Below are 21,606 nucleotides of genomic sequence, written 5' to 3' on the forward strand. Positions count from 1 at the left end.
GTTGAGTCGCGCATCTACTGGATGAAGCGGGGCGTGGCTTCTCTACGTAAATGGATTTTAAAGTAATCCTCAGTATTCAAGGACGTAAATGTTTAGTCACACGGCTACCTAATCATCGAAGTTCATCCGGAAAACGCTGCCCTTTTCCCGATATGAATAAACCAGTTACATAGGTTGTTGATTATATGAAGGTGTTTATACAATACAAAATACAACACAATTTACGTTTTATCATAACAGAATGCTCTTATTTCTTAATCCATTACCATTAATGTAGGGGTCGTAATAATAGTTTATGCGTATGTGCGTCCGTAAAGCCATGGCAAGGTTGTACAACACAAGTCTACAAAACTCACTGTTATTATCATCATACTCATCATCGTCATCATCATCATCTATATTTAGGGCCCAGTGGAATGTAAGGAGGATAACATCGTCATCAGACGGTCACCGGAGGTTCTTAGTTTTAGTCCTGTATTATAGTTCCCGTATTAATAAAATGGAAAACACGAGAGGATGGGCAGCGCCGAACGGATCCGCTCTGCTTAAAATAGAGCGTCTGATTACACACTTCCAGCCAATAGCATGAGAGAACTCGGTGTACTCCAGCATTTTCATTTTGCAATCCACGTGCACTCTCTGGCTGGCTTTAGATGCGCGGTCGAATGAGCTGATCCGAATACCAATAACGTTTCCTCTCACTTGAATAATATAAAATGGGGGTTACGTGCTGTGACTGTCCGCCGGCGCCCAAATTATTGAAGTGCCACCTTTACACTCACTTTCAAACATTTGAGCTAATGCACTGCTTCACTGATAGTGTAACTTTACAAAATAGCTCACCTGCTTTATCTAATGTCTCTGTCTTGTCGCTACAAAGCGTTCTGGAAAATGTAATATTCCCGAAACTAATCTGTTTACCGATGTTCATCGATCTGCAATCAACTGAACAAAAGTAACTTCGATACAGTCGATGAATGCAAAAAAAGAGGTATGCATCCTGACTGTGTGATAACTCTCAGAAACGTGCTTTGCGGACGCCTGCAGTCTCGATTTCACGTTGCTGCAAGTCTAAACAGTCATGTGGCCCCGAGCTGGCAGACTCAGGATGGCGAAGGTGCTCACCCCGGTTACTTCAGAAGCAGTACCGCAAGTACAGTTACCACCGCCTGCTTCTGTAAACGTGACAAAAGCGTCACGTGACCAAATAAACTCTTCTCGGAAAATTACCAGCAAACCAAAATGTTGGGACCGATGGCAAGAATCCCAGAATAATTTAGACAAAAGCTTTATCCCCTTCACCGAAGCTCGCACCAGAGTACTAATCTGTCAGATTATAAAGACACCCGTTCCGTCTCGTAGAAATATGCATTTCAGATTGAAAGAGATGAAATAAACGAAGCTGAAGTGGAGACAGTTAAACTGCTCCGTGGAAGAGCTCCTGCTGGATAAAAAGGATACAGAAGTCAGAAAATCCACTGCGCTGGATAAACATACACACAGTGGATAGTCAAAGTTCTGTATCCTCCCCTTGTCCATCTCACAGATGCAGGGCTGCAAAAAGCAAACTCTTCTGTGCTGTTAGGCTGAGACAGTTACAGGACACACACACTGCAAGCAGCACAATATCACACCATCCAGCTCCCAGCTCAGCTCCTAGACCCACATGGAGAAACAGACAGGAGTCAGACCTGCAGTCTGAGGGTAGAGGAGCCGTTCAAAATGAGGCAGATGTGTCAAAGCCCAGCTGATGCAGAGCACCACGCAGACAGGAAATGGACACCATGATCCAGGTCTTTGGTACTTATTAGATGGGGCTCAAACCCCCTGACCAAGTTCAAGCAAGACACTCACCACAAGAACACTGAACCAGTGTGCCTCTTTTAAAGACGCTGCAACAAAACACAAAGCAATTCACTGCAAGTGTGTGTATGTGTTTGGGTGTGTGACTGTGTGTTTAGGAGAAAACGAGTGAGTGAGAGTGCATGTATGTGTTTGGGAGAACATGTGCGCCGGGGGGAGGGGGGGCGTTAGATCTCACCATTTGCAGGTGTTTGCCTTCCTCAGGTATGGGGCAGGTGTGGGACCCTGCACTGGTGCCTCAGGGCTGGCTGCATATAAAGTACATCCCATGAACACAGCAATGTCAGCCGCACTGTGCCGCGTCGTCCAGAGAGAGTCTGCCACCGCCAGTGAGCCTCTCTCTGCCTGGATCCCTGGGAAAAAGCCACTACCTCAGCTTCACCCCTGGCTCCACCCCTCCCAGCACGAGGAGGGGGCGGGCATTATCAGATTTCATATTTTCCCTCTGTAAAAAGCGAGCTGGCATAATCCCCTCTGCCACAGCCACTCTGTCCACCCTGCGCTGGAACTCTTGCCCCGGTCACCAGAGAGAATTCTCTCCTGCAGTTTAATCTCTCCTCTGACAAATCATACACTTCAGGAATAAAGGCTGCAGCACAGAGAAATGAGATTAATCATCCAGATGAAATACAGACAGTGAATTAGTGGTAATCTGTCAAATATGAAGGGTGATAGTGTATCTGAAATGAAACTACTGCAGTGATTTCTAGCTGCATGGGGGCTGGATCCAATTGCTGTACCATCAGAAAGTCTATGCAGCCCAGAGAAAATGCAGGAAATAAATGGGAGGAAGAGAGGAGGGAGGGACTTTCCTCATTTTGGTTTTCAGGGGTATACATTTGACTCTTGTATTGGAAAAGGCGCTTAAACCCCTCAAAACCAATGGGAAGAACTCTAAAGATTGCCCCTCAAATACACAGCAAGTGCCAAAGACGACAACCACCCCCTCAACCACCCCTGCGTCATTGCAGTAACTGCCCCGAGATGAAATAGTGTTCAGTACAGGTTCTTGCTCTCACCTGATTGACCAACTGCCAAAAGAACACCCAACCACAGAACCCCACTCATCCATGTGGAAACAGCACAGTGCAGGATTACCCCCTGAATCAGAGCAGCTCTCCAGATATTCTGCAGCAGCTCCTCTGGCATGGCAGCATCCTCTGGAGGCACATGGCTCAGAACATGGTACGGTGCCTCTCATAGCTCAACTGTCACTGTGGTCACAGGAGCAGTTATGGCTCTGGATTTTGCAATGTGTGTTTGTGTTTGGTTGCATGTTTTCCTTTTTGTGGAAAAAAGCATTTGTGTCTGCAGAGGAGAAGCAGAAAAGGCTAGAACCTTCTGAAAAAACGTTCATGGCTTGATAATGTAAAAAAAAAATCATACACAGCTTCAAGATAATTATCAAATAAAGGTAGCCAAGTTCTCAGCTTCAACCCACTGGCAACCACTTTACTATAATACAACTGCTATACTTGCCAGAGAAAAAAACAACTATAAGCCAAACTGCTGGTGTTATAAATAAACATGAAAGCAAAGACCTGGCAATTCCCTTGAAACTGGGATTTACTGGTTAATTCTGTTACATCAGGACTGAGATCATTAGGGTTTACATAAGCTAGCAGTGCACAAATGACAATGCATTTCCTATGGTCACATGATGATGTCAGCCAATTGTGTTGTGAATACAGGAAAACATGATAGAGCTTTACCACCTGAAAGTAAACACCATCCTAATAACAGAAACACTGAAATTACAGTGTAAAGTGCATGCAGGCAGGTTGTACTCTGTACCTATCATTTGGCAGTGCTCTTGTACAGCTGCTGAACTGCTTTTTCATCATCTGTTGAGTGATATTCTGAACCCATAATTATGGAGATTTTCAATTACAGCACTTGCTAATTTATACATCAGACACCTTTATAATGTTCCTTTTGCAAAGGCTGTTGTTCTCAGCCAGATGGCAATACACAATAAAGCATGTACTTACTGCTGACATGAAAAAAGTCTTACACAGCAGGAATGCAGTACATTAATAGGCCAACATGCCATGATCAACAGAAGGGCTGCTCTTCTCAAACCTCATCTCCCTGCTGAAGAAAACACACACAGAAGGAAAGGTGTGATTGTCTCATAAAAAGATTTATTTTTTGCCTAAATGTACAAAGGCAAGTTACAGTATTGTATAAAAAAAGAAAACGCTGTAATGTACACTTTACATAAGAGGAAACCTTCAGGGAGACAGGGGGTGGGGTCAGGAAGAGAAGGGTCCAGTTTGGAACAAATTCAAATGCAGCAGTCCAGAATAACAAAAACAAAACAAACTGTAAACATCTTCCTTTCAAGTACCACTGATAGTGAGCCACACCCCCTGTTAGTGAGTGGCAGGAGAGTGTACATGGGTGCGGGACAGAAGTGCCACTGACTAATACTTAGCCACACCCCTTTAATGTGAGTGACAGAAGTAGGGACAGGGGGCAGGGCAGTCTGGAGGAGGAGTCAACAGAGAGGAGAGGAACATTAACAAAATCCTCCTGCAGCCCCCTAGGACCACAGGACATCAGTCCAACCTTATTTCTCCTGCAACGAGTGAGAATAATAATTTTCAAAAATCCTCTGAAGTAAATTTTGAGGAATCAAACGCTTTATTTTCCACACCACCTTGGTAGGCAGCAGTTTGCCAGTGTAGATGAAGGCCAATACAATTAAATTATTAATGTACACACTCTGCTCCGAAATCCCTCTCTTCCATCAAAAGAATTAAAACCCCCTGGCCCTTTACACTTTCTGCTAATATCTTATCAGAAACATTACAAAGAATAAACAACGCCACCTGCTGCAGACAAGTATAGCTGTTGATAACTAAACACCAACAAATGCACACACCAGGGGTTTAGCCCACAGCTCTGAAATTCCTCCGATATGGAAGAAAATCAAAGCCAAGAGATGCTGAGGGATGTCAGAGATCTTGTTGAGAGAGCATCCCTTTTGGATATTGGTATTTGGCTAAGGGGGAAGGGGGGTGTAAAACTATCAGACTATCCAAAGGGCTTACAACATGACAAAATTTCAGAAATGGCCTCCAACTGAGGGCAGACAAGCATGCTAGCATCCCATGAGCCATTAATATGCTGGGAGTGAATGTTTCATGCGTGTAGAGGCTGAGACACACTAGTGCTGGAAAGGTCTGACCTGATGACCTGTCTATGTCTGGACAGACAATCCCTCCACACACAGCCGCTCATTAGAACAGTTTCATCTGCTCCATTCTAGCTGCAGCACATGCCCCCAATTTAGTAACAAAAATATTTATACATGTTCTTCAAAATCAGTATCATCTATTAGTTCTGACACTCATATTTCACTGGACATCATTCAGGTAAAAGACATCTGATAATAAATGCTAAAGTAACCAAGAACAGGATTTAGTCTCCAAAAGAGTACAGGACTGTGAGAAAGAGGTGGATCCAGGAACAGCCCGTCAAGAGTCGTGCACCGTCTGATCACCACAGAATTACCGCTCTCATTGGACACTGACGGCACAAACAGGCGCACTGAGCCTCAGTGGACCGTTTTCAGCATCAAGAAGCACTAATAAAAAATAAAAAAAGAGAATGGAGGGAAAGGGGATGTTCAGTCAGAGGGCTGGAACAGAGGGGTGTTCCTGCAGAGTGGGGAGCAAGGCTCGGGGGAACTCGAAAGAAAAAAAACCACAACAATTCAGATAGAAAGCTACAGATATCATATCAACAAGAGTAGAAAAATCAGGGAAAAGGCTAACAGACGAAGCAGGACATTTCAATAGCGTCCAACAGCCTTTTAAAATAATTCCTCTGTACAATATATACAGATACCACATAGTGTGTGCGCGTGTGTGTGTGTAGGAGAGGGAGAGAGGAGCATGGAGAAAGTGTCAGACTCTCTGCACATTTCTGTTGTTTAGCAGATGGCTGTTGGTGCTGGAGTGACATTACACCATGGGCAGAAACCCCAGACAGTGGCCTCTGGGGTCGAGGAGAATGAGCATTCACTCATCACGCAGAGAGGACACAGTGACTGCTACCCACCACTCTCTGACCACTTGTCCATGAATGAATCGCACAATGTGCACATGGTTACAGTGAGTGGGGTTCAAATACCTCACTGACCTAGCCTGAGGTGGCGGAGCCACCTGCAAGCCTCCATCCCCCACGCTACTGTCACTGTGTCGGGACTGAGGACCAAGGCCACACCAACACATACACACCACCTGCAGGTTTCACACACACTCAATGCTCCACTTAGACCCAGTTTCTCTGCACGCACGCACACACACACATGCACATACGCACGCACACACTAAACAGCTGCCAGACTACAAAAGGTATGAGCAGGGGGTGGGGTTGGGGTTCTCTCTGACCAGTGGGTTCTGTGACAGTACAGAAATGTACACACAGCTCTCTGACCAGTGGGTTCTGTGACAGTACAGAAACGTACACACAGCTCTCTGACCAGTGGGTTCTGTGACAGTATAGAAACGTACACACAGCTCTCTGACCAGTGGGTTCTGTGACAGTATAGAAACGTACACACAGCTCTCTGACCAGTGGGTTCTGTTACAGCACAGAAATGCACACAGCTGTCAGATGTGCTGGTTCCTGCTGGAGGACTCTCAATGCGCTGGGTCCAGCAGGTGTCTGCGCTGTCCTTTGTTCCCTTTGATGTGCGTTCACATGGAGAAAGGGATCTTCATCTTCCTCCTCCTCCTCCTCAGTTCAGCGAGGGAACTGCTGATTGGGGCTTTCAGACAGGCTGCTGTGTCCCCCCCCCCTCCCCCCTTTCGCAGAGGCTGGGGCCTGTCTCCTCAGCCATGTGGAGCCTGTCTAGAGTCCTACTGCCGTACAGCATCCAATCCATGCTGGCAGGACAGACATGGGAGGAGTCATCGCTATCAATCCAATACAACGAGGAAAAACTGCAGAAAGGCCATTGGTGAATCTGACGATGTAATGCCCATGACTGCATCGTGCTCAGAACTCAGCAGGGGAGAACCCTCCGTAACAAAACGGGATGCAATGTTTAACCCTCCACAAACCGTATGAGGGAGAGGGTTTTAGACATGCTCGGTTAGTGTGTGAGGGTTAGGAGGTGTGCTGGGTCCAGGGGTTAGGTGTTGGAAATGTGTTGGGTCCATGTGCTAGGTGTTGGAGGTGTGGTTGGTCATGTGTCAGCAGCTTTGGTTTGTAAGGAGCACCAGGATGGTGAGCCGGAGAAACAAGTCGCTCGCCCCTCTCTTACTGTCCCCGGGGATAACAATCCCAAAAAACACCAGCTGGAGCGTTTCCGGATGAGGCGATCCTACATGTTCCTCAGTCAAGCAGCAAACGAAGGCCCAGCTCAGCAAACACAATCATTTCAATCAGTTCATTTGATTTCTTCTCAGAATTTATTTTCATTTGACCCAAAATCCCCCCAAATCCCCCTCCCCTTCCCACTCCCCCACCCCACCTCCCAGCTAGCTGCAAATGTGAAAATAATGCTATCAATCAGACTAGTCTTTTCAGGCAGTTAGTCAGTCCGTTTGGCTGCCAGGTAAGCAGTGCTGAGGAAGCTGCTCATTGGCTGGTTGTGTGACACAGGAGGATGGCTTCTAGACTCCTAGGGGCCTGCGTGAGTGTCTAGCCAATGTTCAGGCGCAAAACCAAACACAGAAACACCATTCAACTGACGTCTAATCCAGCTCCGCACACTTCCTCGTGTGATCCAGTCACATGACTCTGTCCAGTCGATGTGAACCAATCACATCTCCCTGTAAAAATAAACAGACACTCCTTAATTCCACGGGATAAAAAAACACAGTCATTCAGTAACTTCAAAGATGAAAGATCAATAAATTATGCCTAACAAATACTGCATGCTAATAAAACCCTACGACAAGATTCATTTTCAAGAAATGATCAGACAAACTATCTATGGGCAAGCTGGCAGATTCTGGTACGTGTCGGAGGAGTCCAGCAGGTGGCAGTAGAGTTCCTGTTTTGGAGGCCGAAGCGTTGCGCCCTGCCTCTGTTGTTTGCGCTGGTGTCCTTAAAGGACCTGGCTCAGAGAGGAGAACATGCTGTGCAGTGCATACTGACGCTGCCTCTCCGGGGGCTTTGGAACGGATGAAAAAGACATCCTTCTCCCCGACTGAGAGCGCTGACAAAACACTGACTGTGCACTTCAGAAACCCGCGTTTCAAAGGAATGATGAACAGAAAGCACAAAACCTGTGCGTTATATCACAGCCTCTCCCCCACCCCCCTGCTTTGCTTGCCCCCCCCCCACCCGCGCTTTGTATCACCGACGCTCCCAGCCCCCACTGTGAGCAGCGTGGAGCACATCCAGGCTGCATCCCCAAAAGCGCTATATTGCGTCCTTTCCTCGATTCCTACATCCCTGCATCCCGTGTGACCCAGAAATCAATAACTAGTCACCAGCTAGTCAGCCCAGGATGCTTCCATTTCCACAGGAGACATATGAGGGAAGCAAGACATGGCTTCTGTGGTCTCCTCTGAGGGAAGATACATCAACGGGTGCATTCCAGTACTTTAGAGATGAGTCCTCCTTCCCATCCCATGACAACAGAGGACATGTCTTGCTTCCCTCATATGTCTCCTATGGAACTGGAACTGTCCTTAAGATGGTAACTAGTTACTGATTTCTGGGTCACACAAGATGCAAGGATGTATGAATGGAGGAAAGGATGCAGCTTAACACTTGTGCGATGCAGCTCCAGCAGGACTAACTGCACATGGCCCCTACTTTGATGGCATATATAAGCAGGCTGTACCTAATTCCTCCCCCCCCCCAAGTGACTCGGGTCTCTGCTGGGACTTACCATTCTCACCTCCGTGCAGGTGGATACAAGGAGGGGGCGGCGGCTTGCTGACTGGCAACAATGGCTGACGAGGAGAGACCTTCAAGGGAGAGAGGCAGGGGGTGAGGTAATGTAAACATCAGTGACCTGTGGGGACAGGTCAGCAGGTAAACTGATTTGAGTTCAGCAGGTAGACTGACCTGTGGCATAGGACAGGTCATACTGTCCTGAGAGCAGGGGGTATCCCAGGGCATGGTGGTGGGAGGGCATTATGCGCTGGGAGGGGGAGGAACGCGGTCTGTCGGCGTCCCTGTCACGGTCCGCCCCGCCCCTCTCGCGCTCGTGCGGCGGCTTCTCGCTGACCGTGGGCGACTTGCTCTTGTACTGGCTGGCGTGCTGCTGCAGGATGTCCAAGGCTTTGGCCTCCGACGTAGACTTGCCCGCCACCGTGGGGCTTGCCCGCGACTTCTCGCCTTCCTCACTGCCCATCTTGGCACCGTACGGCGGGAAGGAGTATCCCGCGGACAGGTAGGAGCCTGGAGGTGACACGCAAGGTTCAGGTGAGTTACACTTCACATGGCGCGACAGGACCGAGCTAGACCCGATGCCGCAGCTACACTGAGCAGAAAGCAAGACTGGCACTGCCAAAACCCCTCAGTCACAGACTAGATTTTCCAAATCAAAATCAATATCAAATCAATAAAACTATCAAAATCAACAGGGCAGGACACGTTAGATGGTAATACCGTAATTTTGTTCATAATGTACTCTTTCATAATGTGTCTAAATTAAGCGTCAGTCTATAATGAGCATGATAAGAAGAAATGATTGGATTTTAAGGTTGCTATGACAACTGCCACGGAGGTGGTATGCATTCCCTTGAGCGGTACTCTAGTTTTTTTTCCGTGCCGTGTTTTTCTGCTATAGCCGCACTGTGGAAATATTCCAGTTACAGGGGTTCTAACTGTCCCCTGTGCATATAGATAAGCCTCTTTGCCACAATTAGCATTGTCTTCACAACAGGGGCCCCTGCTACAGTACAGGCACACTCTGTGGGAGGCAGAGCTTTACCTGGGTAGTTCTGCATCATGACGGAGGGCATGCCCCGGTATCCGGGGTGGTTGGGGTCGTAGCCCTGGGCGTAGGGATAGCCATGCATGTAGGGCATATAGGGCTGGTGCTGGGCCAGGCCGGGGAACTGCATGTGGGCAGTGGGGCGGGGCTCTTTGGCCGCAACCCGGTGGTCGTCCGATGAGGCCGCCGACGTCCGCGGGTCTGAGCTCTCTTTCCCCTCCTCCTTGGGGGCGGAGTCTTTGGGCCGTGGCCGCTCCTCTTTTCCCTTCCTCTCTCGCTCCCTCTCTTTCTCCCTCTCCCTCTCCTCCTTCCAGCGCTGTACCTCCTCCTCCTGCTGCTGCTTCGGCGTTTCAGGATACTTGCTGGGGTACACGTAGGGCCACAGCCGTGAGTCTGGCTCCTGGACAGAGAGGCACCAGAGGTGAGGTTGAGCTAGATGTACAGGGGTACACCTTCAGCAGAAACATACTATATAAATGTACTTACCTCTGACATTTCAACTATGCTCAGTGGTCATTTACACGCTCTTTTCTAATCCAGACAAATTTCTCTGATGATCACGAGTTTATCTGCATTTCCTGTCTGCACCACATTGGGCAGCAAAAGAGAGTGGTCTGCATTACCTGTCTGTACCACATGGCTGGCTCCATCCCCGGCCTGGTGGGGTCCAAGCCGGGCTTCTGCTCCTCCTTGCCATGGTGCCCCCCCTCACCCAGCTTCCCCTTCAGCCCCTCGGCCTGCTGGGACGCAGCCTTAGACTCCTCCCCCTTGGGTATGATGACAGACTTGGTGGGCTCAGAAGAGTCCTTAACCTTGCCGGGGGGTGGGGGCTTGCCCAGGTCAGAGACGCTGGGGGCCTTGGAGAGGGTTGGGGGGGCGGAGCCCTTGTGCTTCCACTCCTCCTTCATGGAGGCCTCGCGCTCCTTCAGAGCCGCATCTGACTTCTTCTCCGCGGCGCGGTGCTGCTCCGCCACCTGCCTCTGCCGCTCCTCATACTGCTGCCTGTAGACGGCGCTGGTGCTCATGAGCTGGGCGTGGTAGGCCTGCTCGGGGTAGCCGTAGGGGGGCACGTAGGCGTACTGGTTGTAGTAGAGGGGCTGCATGTACATGTTGGAGCGCTGCTGGATGACTGAGGCCTGCTGCTGGCTGGGGGCGCTGCATTCTGCCTTGCGCTCCTCCTGGGGCTCAACCTTCACCTTCTCCTCGCCCTGCTCCTCGATCTCCTTCTTCACCTTCACAGCCTGCCCCTCGCCCAGCGGGGCGCTGGCCCCTGAACCACCCGGGCTGGGGTGGGCATAGCTGGGAGAGTAGTAGGAGTCGTAGCTGGCGTAGTACGGTGACTCCTTGTTGGGGGTCTGGGAGGGGAAGAGGGCTTTCTTGGCCCCTTCCCTGGAGGCCTGGTCTTCACCCTTGGCCTTCACGCCCTCCACTTTGCCCTCACCGTCCTCCCCTGCATCAGAGATGTCCGAGTAGGCCGGGCTGTTGGTCTTCACAGACGAGTTGTCCGCCCCATTCTGGGTCACCATGTGGAGGGGGGTGAGGGGCTGCCCCGCACCCCCACTGTCTATCCGGCTGGCCACACCAATAGAGGGACTGGGGGCGTTGTCAGTGAAGCTGTAGATTTTGTCGGCTTCGGCCTTGATGCTGGCCAGCCGGCTCTGGTGGGGATCAGAGGAGCCATTGAGGAGAGCCTCACTCTTACCCCCCGTGTCAGTGGGCTCGGAGTAGGGGCTCTTCCCCTCCTCTCTGCCCCCTTTCCCCTGGGGCTTGGGACTGTCCCCCTCTTTAGTCTCCTTCCTCTTCTTGTCCTTCTTCTTCTTGTCCTTGGAGCCGCTCATGGCCGGGGTGAGGGCGGCATCCCCCATGCCCGTGGGTTTGGGCTGGATGCTTTTCAGCTGGGGGCTCTTGGGAACGGCCTGCACCACCGTGGTCATGGCGGAGGCAGAGCCGGGGCTGGCGGCGGCGAAGGCGGCGGCCTGCAGGGTGTAGAGCTGCTGGGGAGGAATGGCCGGGGCGATGGGCCGGGCCGACTTCACACTCTTCTGGGCCGTCTTATCGGACTTTGCCCCGCCACCGGACTTTTTGGACTTGTCCTTGTCGGCCTTCCTGTCATCCACGCCATCGTTGCTGGCCTCGTCTGTGAGGCAGGGCCCGTCCTCGCAGCCGTCCAGGGGCACGGCTCCGGCCTCCGCCTCCCCGTCACATGGCCTCTTCTTACCAGAGGGCTTGGAGCTGAACTTCCCAGACGGGGAGGGGCTCTGGGCGTCGAAGCCCCTGCCCTTCGGGGTGAGGGAGCGCGCCGGAGAGAGGCAGCCCTTCTGGGAGCTGGAGGCCCCATTGCAACTGCCCGGCTCGGGGTGCAGGGTGGAGTCCTCACCGTACTCGCTGTCGCCGTCCAGGTCCAGCTTGATGTCATCATCGTTGTGGGCGCGGGCCTGGTGGTACCGGAGCCCGTTGATGTGCTTGTACTTCTTGTTGCAGTTGGGGTGCGGGCAGTCGATGAGCACTGGGGAGGGGCAGTTGCGGTCGAGGGGCGGGGGAAGGGGCTCAGTCAGGACAGAGGGGACTGGGAGGCCAGCAGGGGGTGCTCCGCTGCTGGAGTTGGTCCGCATGCGCTTGCTGCCCTTGGTGTCCTCGGAGCTGGAGTTGGGCTCCATGTCGGAAGCCGGCTTGCTCTTGCGCTTGCTGGCGGAGGAGGGGCTGGCCTTGACGTCCTCCGTGTTGCTGTTGGGCGGGGTGCGGCGCTCAGAGGAGTTCTGGCTGCCCCGTCGGCCCTTGCTGTTGGACCCGGCCCGCGTCTTGCTGCTGCTGCTGCCCTTGTTGTCGGAGGAGTTGCTGTTCTCGTTCACCGGGGTGTTGCTGTTGGGTCTCACTCGCTTGCCCCGCCCACGCCCATTCCTCATCTCCAGATCACTGGTGGGAGACTCACAGAACCTGAGCAGCAGCAGAGAGGGGAACACATTACCCGCCTGTAAGAGCAGAATCTCCCACTCTCCTAATACAGTTCTATTCGTGCCATAATACTATGAAAGGGTAAAGCTAAAGGAGGCGACAAATGCTGTTCACAGATTAGAACGTCCTCCGAGAGACAAGACAGAGGCAAATAGTTATAAACATGGCTATGACCTCTGCTTTAGTATTGTAAGTGTCAAATCTGGTGACTGGTGTATGTTAGTACACTTGGCTTCCATTGCCAAGTAAGACTGCACAAACTGATTTGTGGTAGAGCTTGAATGTTGTTATGCTCACACTCACTGGGAGTGTTGTTAGCCTGGTCTGACACTGTTGCACACTCAACTTGAATGGATACACTTATGTTCTACTGCGCTGGAAGTCGCTCTGGATAAATGTCTGATAAATCCAAGTAATGTAATGTAATGTAATCTCTATGCAATTCATTTAATGATTTCAGATTGTGACATGACCGTGATCAATTTCAATTACTTGAAATCTAAAAAAAAAAATCAAGTTCTGATACGTATTCCACAGCTATAACATGCAATGTCTTCCTTAAGCTTTGGTTCTGCATTTAGAAAGGCAATATTCCTAGATGTGGAGTGTTAGAGAGCTCATCTCCATCCCCATGTGTGCAGGCAGCGCTGTCTCTCTCAGGCAATCAAATGAAGCGGAAAAATCTGGCTTTGCATTTCAAAGGGAGAGAGAGGGTGAGACTACCTTCAGATGTTTCATTTAGAAAGACTCTCCTGAAAGCAGAAGGGAAATGAAACACTACGGAATTATTTATTCGCCTCTCTGTGTGTGAGCATCTCGGTGTGAACATGTGTGCCTGTGACTGTGTGCGTGGGTATGTGAATCTGTGTGCTTGCCTGCGTGTGTGTGTGTATTTACTGTATGTGCGTGTGTGTCTCTGTTTGCATGTGTGTATCTGTGTGTGAGCATGTGTGAGTGTGACTGTATGTGTATTTATGCACACGTCTGTGTCTGTGTATGAGTATCCGTGTGTGAGAGTGCGCATCTCACCTTGGTGGTGCCCAGTCATGCCTGGTGCAGTCCAGGAGTGTGCCCACATAAGTCTTGTTCCTCCAGGTGACATTCACCACCAGCATTCCTGGAAGAAGCCAGCATTAGCACAGAACGGCTGCTAGGAGACATAGCGCCTGTCTCTCACACACACACAGCACAGGAACACTCTGCTGCTCCACGCTCGCTTTGCTGCTTAACAGATGATTAAGTATGTGCTGCGGGCTCCTGACTCGCTCAGCTGACACGGGCACTCAGCAGCAGCCCTACAGCCAGACATGGCAGGTGTCAGCGTGATTCCGCCTGCATGTGCACACCCACACAGAGAAAAACAACCACACTAATGTGTCACTGCTGAACTGGGGACAAGTGTCCCCTGCCCTGCTGGGCCTTCGCTCAGGACAGCAGACAGCAGGAGGCTTCATTCTGCGGTACTGGGGAAGGAGTCATGTATAGGTCTGAATCCCTTGCAGCAGGAGAGAGTAACAGGAGAGAGCGCTGCTTTGCCCATCACTCTGAGCAAGTTAAGAGCAGTCTTTCAATATGTGCTGCAGGACTTGCTTAAATTTCAGATAAAATCTGTAAAATGCCTATTTTTCTGAATAATTTTATATGTCCATCTTCATCACACACTCCTCAAGCACAGAGAGAAAATGGCTCAGCAGAGATGGTCCTCCTACGCCAATACTTCACCTCCATGGAGACCCAGGCCTGGTCAGGACAGACTGCCCACAGGATGGCAAGGCACCAGGTTTCAATGCGCAGACAGACACTTCATCACCAGCTTCTGTTGAACTACTCATGTATATTATTATGAGTATAGGTGAAGCAAGTTCAAAGAAATTACAAACTGCTTCATTTTGGATGACCTCTTTCACTGTACTTGGCCGGCAGAGAACAGAACTGAGCGTGTTAGCTTGTGTTAAACTTAGTGCATTAGCTTGCGCTAAACTGTGTGAGGGACGCTCACAGGAGCAGAGCGCAGGGGAGCGGAGACGCACCCCCAAACCCCACCGTGGTGATCACTCATTCCCAGCTCCCCAGAACTGCCTCACAGCACCTGCAATGTGTCATTACCATGGCAACACTGTGGCAAAAACCTGAATGCTGAACTTATATCATGTCTTTTAATTCAGGCCCAAACGTTTTCCTTAATGCCCAAAATCTACCAGATAAATGCAGTGTCTACAACAGGGTAAACACTGCTGTCTGTTCCTGTGCTCATATCAAAGCCAGTCTGCTGCTGTGGTTGCTGGGTATTAAATTGGCGCCGCTCCGGGGAATCGTGTCTGAGCACGCCGGTGAGTTCTGTGAGAGGTGTCGCCCGCCCTGCCGCTCAGGATGGGGGCACACTGGCCCACAGATGCACGCTACGCAGTGAAACATGGAGCCGAGCAGCGGCTTTGATGTGAAGGAGCCACGCAGCGCAGATACCCATCTGCTGTCTTCTCAGGCGCAAACAGGATTAAACAGGATTCACATTTTGGTAGAGCTCGTGTTCAGGTAACAGGGCAGGGAATCAGTCGGACTCCACTTACACCCCCCTCCCCCCAGCCCAGCCAGTCCCCGTTGAGTCGGGGACAATCACATCCGTTTGGCTGTTTCTAGGTTTCAGAAGGGCCCGGGTGAATGAGACACACTGCTCCCACTCGGAGACAGGGCTTGCCCCTGGAATACGAATGAGCAAGTTCTCTTGCTTAGCTGATTCTGGCAGATGGTGTATGAACTACACCTGTACGAAGAGGACTGCATAATCATCATATCAAAGCCTGCTGGCCTGCAAACCTGGCAAGGAAGACTGGCTGTCTGGATTGGGTTTAGTTTCTCTCCTTCGAAGATAATCGATAAACATAACCTGATCCTGCTACATGCCAGCACAAGGCCAGCTGACATTCCCAACCTAAGGTCAACCTTTTGTCCAACTATGTTTTCATCAGCGTTATTAAGCTTCTCATAGTTTTCAGTTAGCATTTGCTAGATTTTTAATGTTAAATCGCCATTTTCTCAAAGATAAAATTAGCTAGAATTTCTCCAATCTAGTGTTGTAATCAGAAGGTAGTCACGCAGACAGGTCCTGGCAGATAGCTACGTACGTCCTTGCAGATATGTAGCCTTTGTTTGCAATAATAAAGAGTTATCACGTTTAGGAACTGATAAGCAGAACCAAAATTCAATTCTTTTACGGGTACCTGGTACTTGGCATTTTGGATTCGGTTCTAATTTGGAACCGGGTTTTGGTTCCCAACCCTACTGCCCACACCCTACCCATTCCCCACCTACACTCTGCCCACACTCCACCCTTACCATCCTCGGTCTCCTGCCACACAATGCCCTCCAGGTTCACGCTGGTTCCGGGTTCACAGGGCCCCAGGCAGTCTGGCTCAGTGGCGAGGGCCACGTCCGATGTGTTGGCCGCCACGGAGCGCGTGCGGACAATGATCTGCTCACAGGCTGAGGAGATGTCACCGCTCCCCCCTGGGGGAGGGGCCGGTGTCGCCGTGGGGACCGGAGACTCCATCTGGGGAGAGAGGGAAAACACGGTGAACACACACTGAAAGACAATAAACACACAGTAAAACAGATTAATCACAGGCTTTAAAACAATTAATACGCAGACAAAAAAATCAGCGCTCCTGCCACTGAACAGAGAGGGAACACGACTCCTTTCGCATCAGCGAGATCAGCATTCAAAGACACTTCAGCTGAAAGAGTAAAGAGTATTACTCTCGTTCACCATGACTGCTTCCTTTCTCAGGAGACACATCCTGGTGCCTCATGGTAAAATCCTGCTGAATATGAAGTCTGCAGGCAGTGAACACACAGGCAACACATCTACAAACAGATTCTGAGAGCAGAAGAACAACTCAAGGTCAGAAATGAGTGCTGTGTATTACTCTGCAGAAGTGTAATATCGATCATTTCATACCCCCCTTCTGTGCAGCAGTGGCAGCCTGTGGAGACAGGCCTCTCCAGACATCCTGCAGAAATATACAAACACACCTTCCTCGCTTCCTTCCAGTGAGTTTTGTATTTTTAACAACTGTCTAGACAACAGCGCTCAAGAGTGATGAGCAGAGTCACACAAATGCAGTCTTTTTCGCACTCTTGCTTTCCAACATGTTGTTGAAGCCACATCAACAAGAGGCATTCTGATTGGCTGTGGAGCCCACCTCAGTCATAGGGAATAACTCACCAGCACAGCACCAGCCAACACAATGACATGAGGAGAACGCCTAGCCAGACACTGGAACACCAGTTTTCACACATGCTCTCTCCAGTAACCACTCCCTGTCTCTTTGGCAACCACACCTTCTCTCCTCAGTACTCAGACCAAACAGTCAATCAGCAACAACTGGCAGTAGCAACTGATCTGAGGCATCAATCTGCCAACAGCAAAAACTCCAAATGCAAGAATGCAAATACATAAAAGCTGTGTAAAAATAAATCAATGTTTGTTTTTTAATAATAGAAAATCTCCTATTTCAAAACTGCAGACAAAGCAAAGCTGTTTCATATCTTTTCTGACCTACAACACAAACGCCATGTCATCGTGAGCCTGGTAAAGAAATAAAAACATCTTCCATTAATCATCCAGGACCTTTCAAGCTCCTTCGTAAAAGTGCTAACAGTTTAACTTCTCATGATGCGTAGCTGGAATTCTCTCCATGTCGTCTTTCAGGTTAGCGCTGCTAATCCCAGCTATGTAAACAACCAGGTGCTAAGGAAACCGCAGGAGACAGAAGAGAACAAAGAGGATTCTGTGCGTGCATTTGTCACCGGCACATCCTGAAGGAGCACCTGCAGAGGGACGGGTTTTACAGGAATACAATCGCTCTGTAACAACTGCCAGAAATGACAGCGTTTGAGTGATAGCACTTAAAAGTGACGTGCTAATGGAAAACAAAGATTACAGTAGAAGACTGCATTCACTAGAGCCCGCGCATGGTTTTCTCTAGCATAGGTGTGTTTCCCTGTGTTAGCCCAGCTTCCTCACAGCGCTCGAACCAGCATCTTCACTTCAGAGAACAGGTCTGGAAGCGGAGCAGAGTAAAAACTGCCCAGGATAATGCAGTAAAGCGGGCCCCTGCCCGTATTGAACAGGATAAATACAGTTCACAGTACTGAGTCTGCCCCACCATCAAAGCTTCCTCTGCTCAATGCTCTCTCACCTCTGCACTTCACCCGCCGCAGTGGGGCATGCTGGGTAGCTCACACACACTGTGTCCTATCAGGGGAAGCAACTCATCAGGAGCCAGCAAACCCACTCCTCACCCTGTGCGCTCTGCAGTGTCACTCACACACACACACACACACACACACACACACTTCAGTCTCAGACCACCCTCCACACAGGAAATGACAGAGGAATGATGGATTATCTGGCTGGAAGTGCGCAGGGTGAGCTGTTCTTGTGAATCGGAACTCGTGCACCAAGGGATTTTCAGCCCTGTCCATTCCCCTCGCAGTCACTTAGCCTTTTATATTCCCACCCATACTCACTCACTCCACATTCTCCACTCTCATGTACACTGACTCACTCAGCCCTCTCCACTCCCACCCACACTCACAAGTGTTTAGCCACTACTGGTACTAGTCTAAAGATCAGAAGCATATAAACATCATTTATTCTAGTCGGCTCTGAATGACCTGGCTAGAGTCAGTCTGAGAGGAACTCACTGAAGTCACGCAACTCAGACACAGACTCTGGGGGGTGGGGGGATGGGGGTAATTGAGGGAGGAAAAACAGGACCTTTGTGACCCAAACCAAAAATCTCACCTCAGGCCATGGGTGGTTGAGCAGATCCAGGATCACATGTTAAGGGACACAATGACCATGGGGAAGGACAGTTGCCTGCCTCATTCAGACTCTCACTGGCTTCCCCCCATCCTCATACATGCAGAGTAATCAGCCAATCAAAACAATCCCAGAGGACACTTCCTGTCCTAATTCCAAACAGGGTCAGCAGCAGTAAGCTTGGATCACTGCTGTGTAAACCAAAGGCCCCGAGAGACACTTGGTCAGGAAACAACTAAATACCACATCACTGCCAACTTCATAAGTAGAGCAGTCTGAAGAGACAGGTTAAAAGGAAGTGCATGAAGTTTCCATCACCAAAGGACTTGCTGAGCACACGTATCACACTTCAATCTGGCCTTGCCCTGGAGGGAGAAACACAAAAGGCAAATAACAGTGCAGAATAAACACACAAAGGCTTCAGATCAGTGTGTCATCGGCCTTTAAACCATCATCGCCCTTTACAAAAGCTACGCTACGCCACGCAATTCTTCCGCACATTTCAGAAGCAAAGATGCTTTATTTACTGGTAAACACGATGCCTCTTAAGGTTCTAATGACCTCACGCTGTGGTCAAACTACATAAGAAACAATAGGCTGTGGCTGTCACAATCTCAGTGTTGACACTCTAGGTGATCTGCCACAGTTGCTACTGCACAGAACTGACTGCCATTTCTGGACAATGATGAAAATGACTGCCTGCTGGTCACCATATTTTCCCAGGAAATCAGCCATGGTGATGCAGTCCCTGCTCCTTCCTTCCCACAGGAAAAATGTCGCTAACAAACCGCTCGCGTGACATTCACAGGCGCTGGAGCTTCACCCTCCTACAGGTTTTACACACCTAATCCACACCCTTCCCCCACTGCCAAAACAGCACTCCTGCACCACACACTGGAGTCAGACCAAGAATCCAACGCCACACGCAGAAATCAAAGATGAATTTACAGTCGCCGCAAATGAACATCTTGCCTGTTTCAAACGCCCCATCACACAGACGTTAAAAAAAAAGAACACCTCCAAAGTGAAGCAGACAGGTGAAATACCTTTCATTTCACAGCTGACTATCCCCAGACAGGGCAATACGTGCTGCTCCTTACACCTGAGTGAGCAGGAGGAACAGAGGGCTAACTCCAGGAAGAGGTGTGTGTGCATTACACAGCTGAAGGAACTGTGTGTTCTTTCATCTTCAGGCCCTTAGCAACAGCTCCAGATCACTGTTCACCTGTTGCTAAGAGGAAATACTCAGCCAAGCCTCTCGCATGCCCTGGCAACAACAACGAGACTGAAAATAATTACAGCACAATTATCATCCTTCCCCCCCGAGACATCCTGATATCAGCAAAAACAATGATGTGCTTGGTTTAGGAACAACTGACAATAATTGAAACATTTTAAAAAATTAAGTTGATTTGATCTTCATAAGGATGCAGCAGAATATTTAACGCCTGTTTTTTTATTATAAAAACGGGCAATTTTAGAGGACGCCCAAGGAAAAAAAGCTTTACCTGAAGAGGCTCTTTACTTGTTTTTCAGTGATGACATCACAATAGGAGCTTTACAAAAGAGCTTCCTTTCTGCACTTTCAATGGCATGAATGGGAATGAGAGCAAGAGAGGGAGAGAGACAGGGGGAGAGTGAGAGAACGGGGGAGGGGAGGTTACGGCTTTCATCTGAGCCGTAACCTCATCGACACAATTTGTCAGCACCTAACAGGTGAGAGCAGAGGGGCAGAAAGGCACAGGGAAGAAGCTTTGGTGTGGAAAACTGAACAGAGAGTCCTGAGTGGCTCAGTGGGCAAGGCACTTGCTCTGAGTTTGCCCTGCTGATAACAACCAGGTTACCACAGCTTCAGACAGAATTGGCTAAGGTCCACCAGGACTAAAGATGGGAAGGTCAGTGAGGGTTTCCTCGCCTCACCGCTCTCAGACACCTGCCAGCTGCTTAGATGACATCAGCAGGGTAGCAACCATACTCCAATGAGTGCCCACTCTGCTGCAGCGAGCTGTGACTTGTAGTGTGGAAAGCAGCCATGTGCGAGAGTGTACCAGAGCACTGCATTCGATTTGCCTCAGTGCGCTTGCGCAAGAGCAGAGAACGTTGTTACGAGATGCCCCTAATGTACGACTGGCAATTCCGAACCAGGGCTCCATAAAGCGGGAAAAAAAGCATAAAAATGAAAAAACAAGGAGCACAAACAGCCACAATGTTCAGGTATGTTCTTAACCCTCCGACTCAAGAGCATAGATCAATGTTCATGGTATGTGGCAGAAATACGACACACTGAAGAATCCTTTGGCTGTAACTGAGGTGGGACTGACTGCAGCCTACAGCCCAGGTTCAAACCACAAGCTGTAAAAAAATTTCCAATGTTAGAAAATATTGAGTCAGTGGAGTAACTGCAGTCCCCATTTATGCAACTTATTTGTCAGACTCAGTGTTGTGTAATTCACTGGGGAATGGTTCTCATCAATGGCATCAAACACTAAGTTAACATCTGCAAACAATGGACTCACAGGCCATGGTACATTAGCACACTAACACTGGCGTTCGACAACAATAGGCGAGTTCAGTCATGAAAGCCAAAGGCACTGAAGCACAGCACACATCATTTAAACTGCACTCTCATGCAGCACACAGCAGCACTGCGCAGGAACCAGGAAGCCAGTGCATCCATTCGACCCTCTCCGTTTCTCACTAGGCATAACTGCAGCAGCTGGTCTCCATAAAGGCTGCTGTCACTGGAGGGAGCTCAGTGAAATCTCCTCCAGATGAACGCGTTTCTCTGAAAACATCGCTCTGGTTCATGTTAGAGTTTTCCTCATGATCTCCTTGTTTTGCCCTCAGGTCCACCTGCGATTCCTCTTGGTTTCTGCCCGTGTGAAAGCTGACACTTTAAGCCAAAGGGCAAGGTTTCCAGAGGGTGAGTGGTTTGCTTTCCCTGTGAGAACAGCACCAGCGCTTTGTGTAATCTGACCTCAATATAGGAGCCAGAGGGAGGGAGGAAGGAGAAAATCTCTTCTACAGACGGCATAACAATAGAGATAATATTTCA

At 49.6% G+C, this 21,606-nt stretch overlaps 1 protein-coding gene across 1 annotated transcript in view; it reads right to left on the bottom strand.

The window, feature by feature from the left end:
- Positions 1–7,335: 7,335 nt before the first annotated feature.
- Positions 7,336–21,606, bottom strand: part of LOC118787809 (zinc finger protein 609-like) — a 39,461-nt gene continuing 25,190 nt past the window's right edge. The window contains exons 3-9 of the mRNA XM_036543498.1: positions 16,061–16,274; positions 13,757–13,844; positions 10,399–12,709; positions 9,773–10,175; positions 8,902–9,237; positions 8,723–8,801; positions 7,336–7,652 (exon numbers count right to left, since the gene is read on the bottom strand). Of these exons, the coding sequence (XP_036399391.1) occupies positions 8,728–8,801; positions 8,902–9,237; positions 9,773–10,175; positions 10,399–12,709; positions 13,757–13,844; positions 16,061–16,274 (3,426 nt within the window). The 3' untranslated portion in view covers positions 7,336–7,652; positions 8,723–8,727. The remainder of the gene's footprint in view (positions 7,653–8,722; positions 8,802–8,901; positions 9,238–9,772; positions 10,176–10,398; positions 12,710–13,756; positions 13,845–16,060; positions 16,275–21,606) is intronic.

The sequence above is a fragment of the Megalops cyprinoides genome, chromosome 13 (assembly GCF_013368585.1).
Source record: "Megalops cyprinoides isolate fMegCyp1 chromosome 13, fMegCyp1.pri, whole genome shotgun sequence".
NCBI classification, from domain to species: domain Eukaryota; kingdom Metazoa; phylum Chordata; class Actinopteri; order Elopiformes; family Megalopidae; genus Megalops; species Megalops cyprinoides.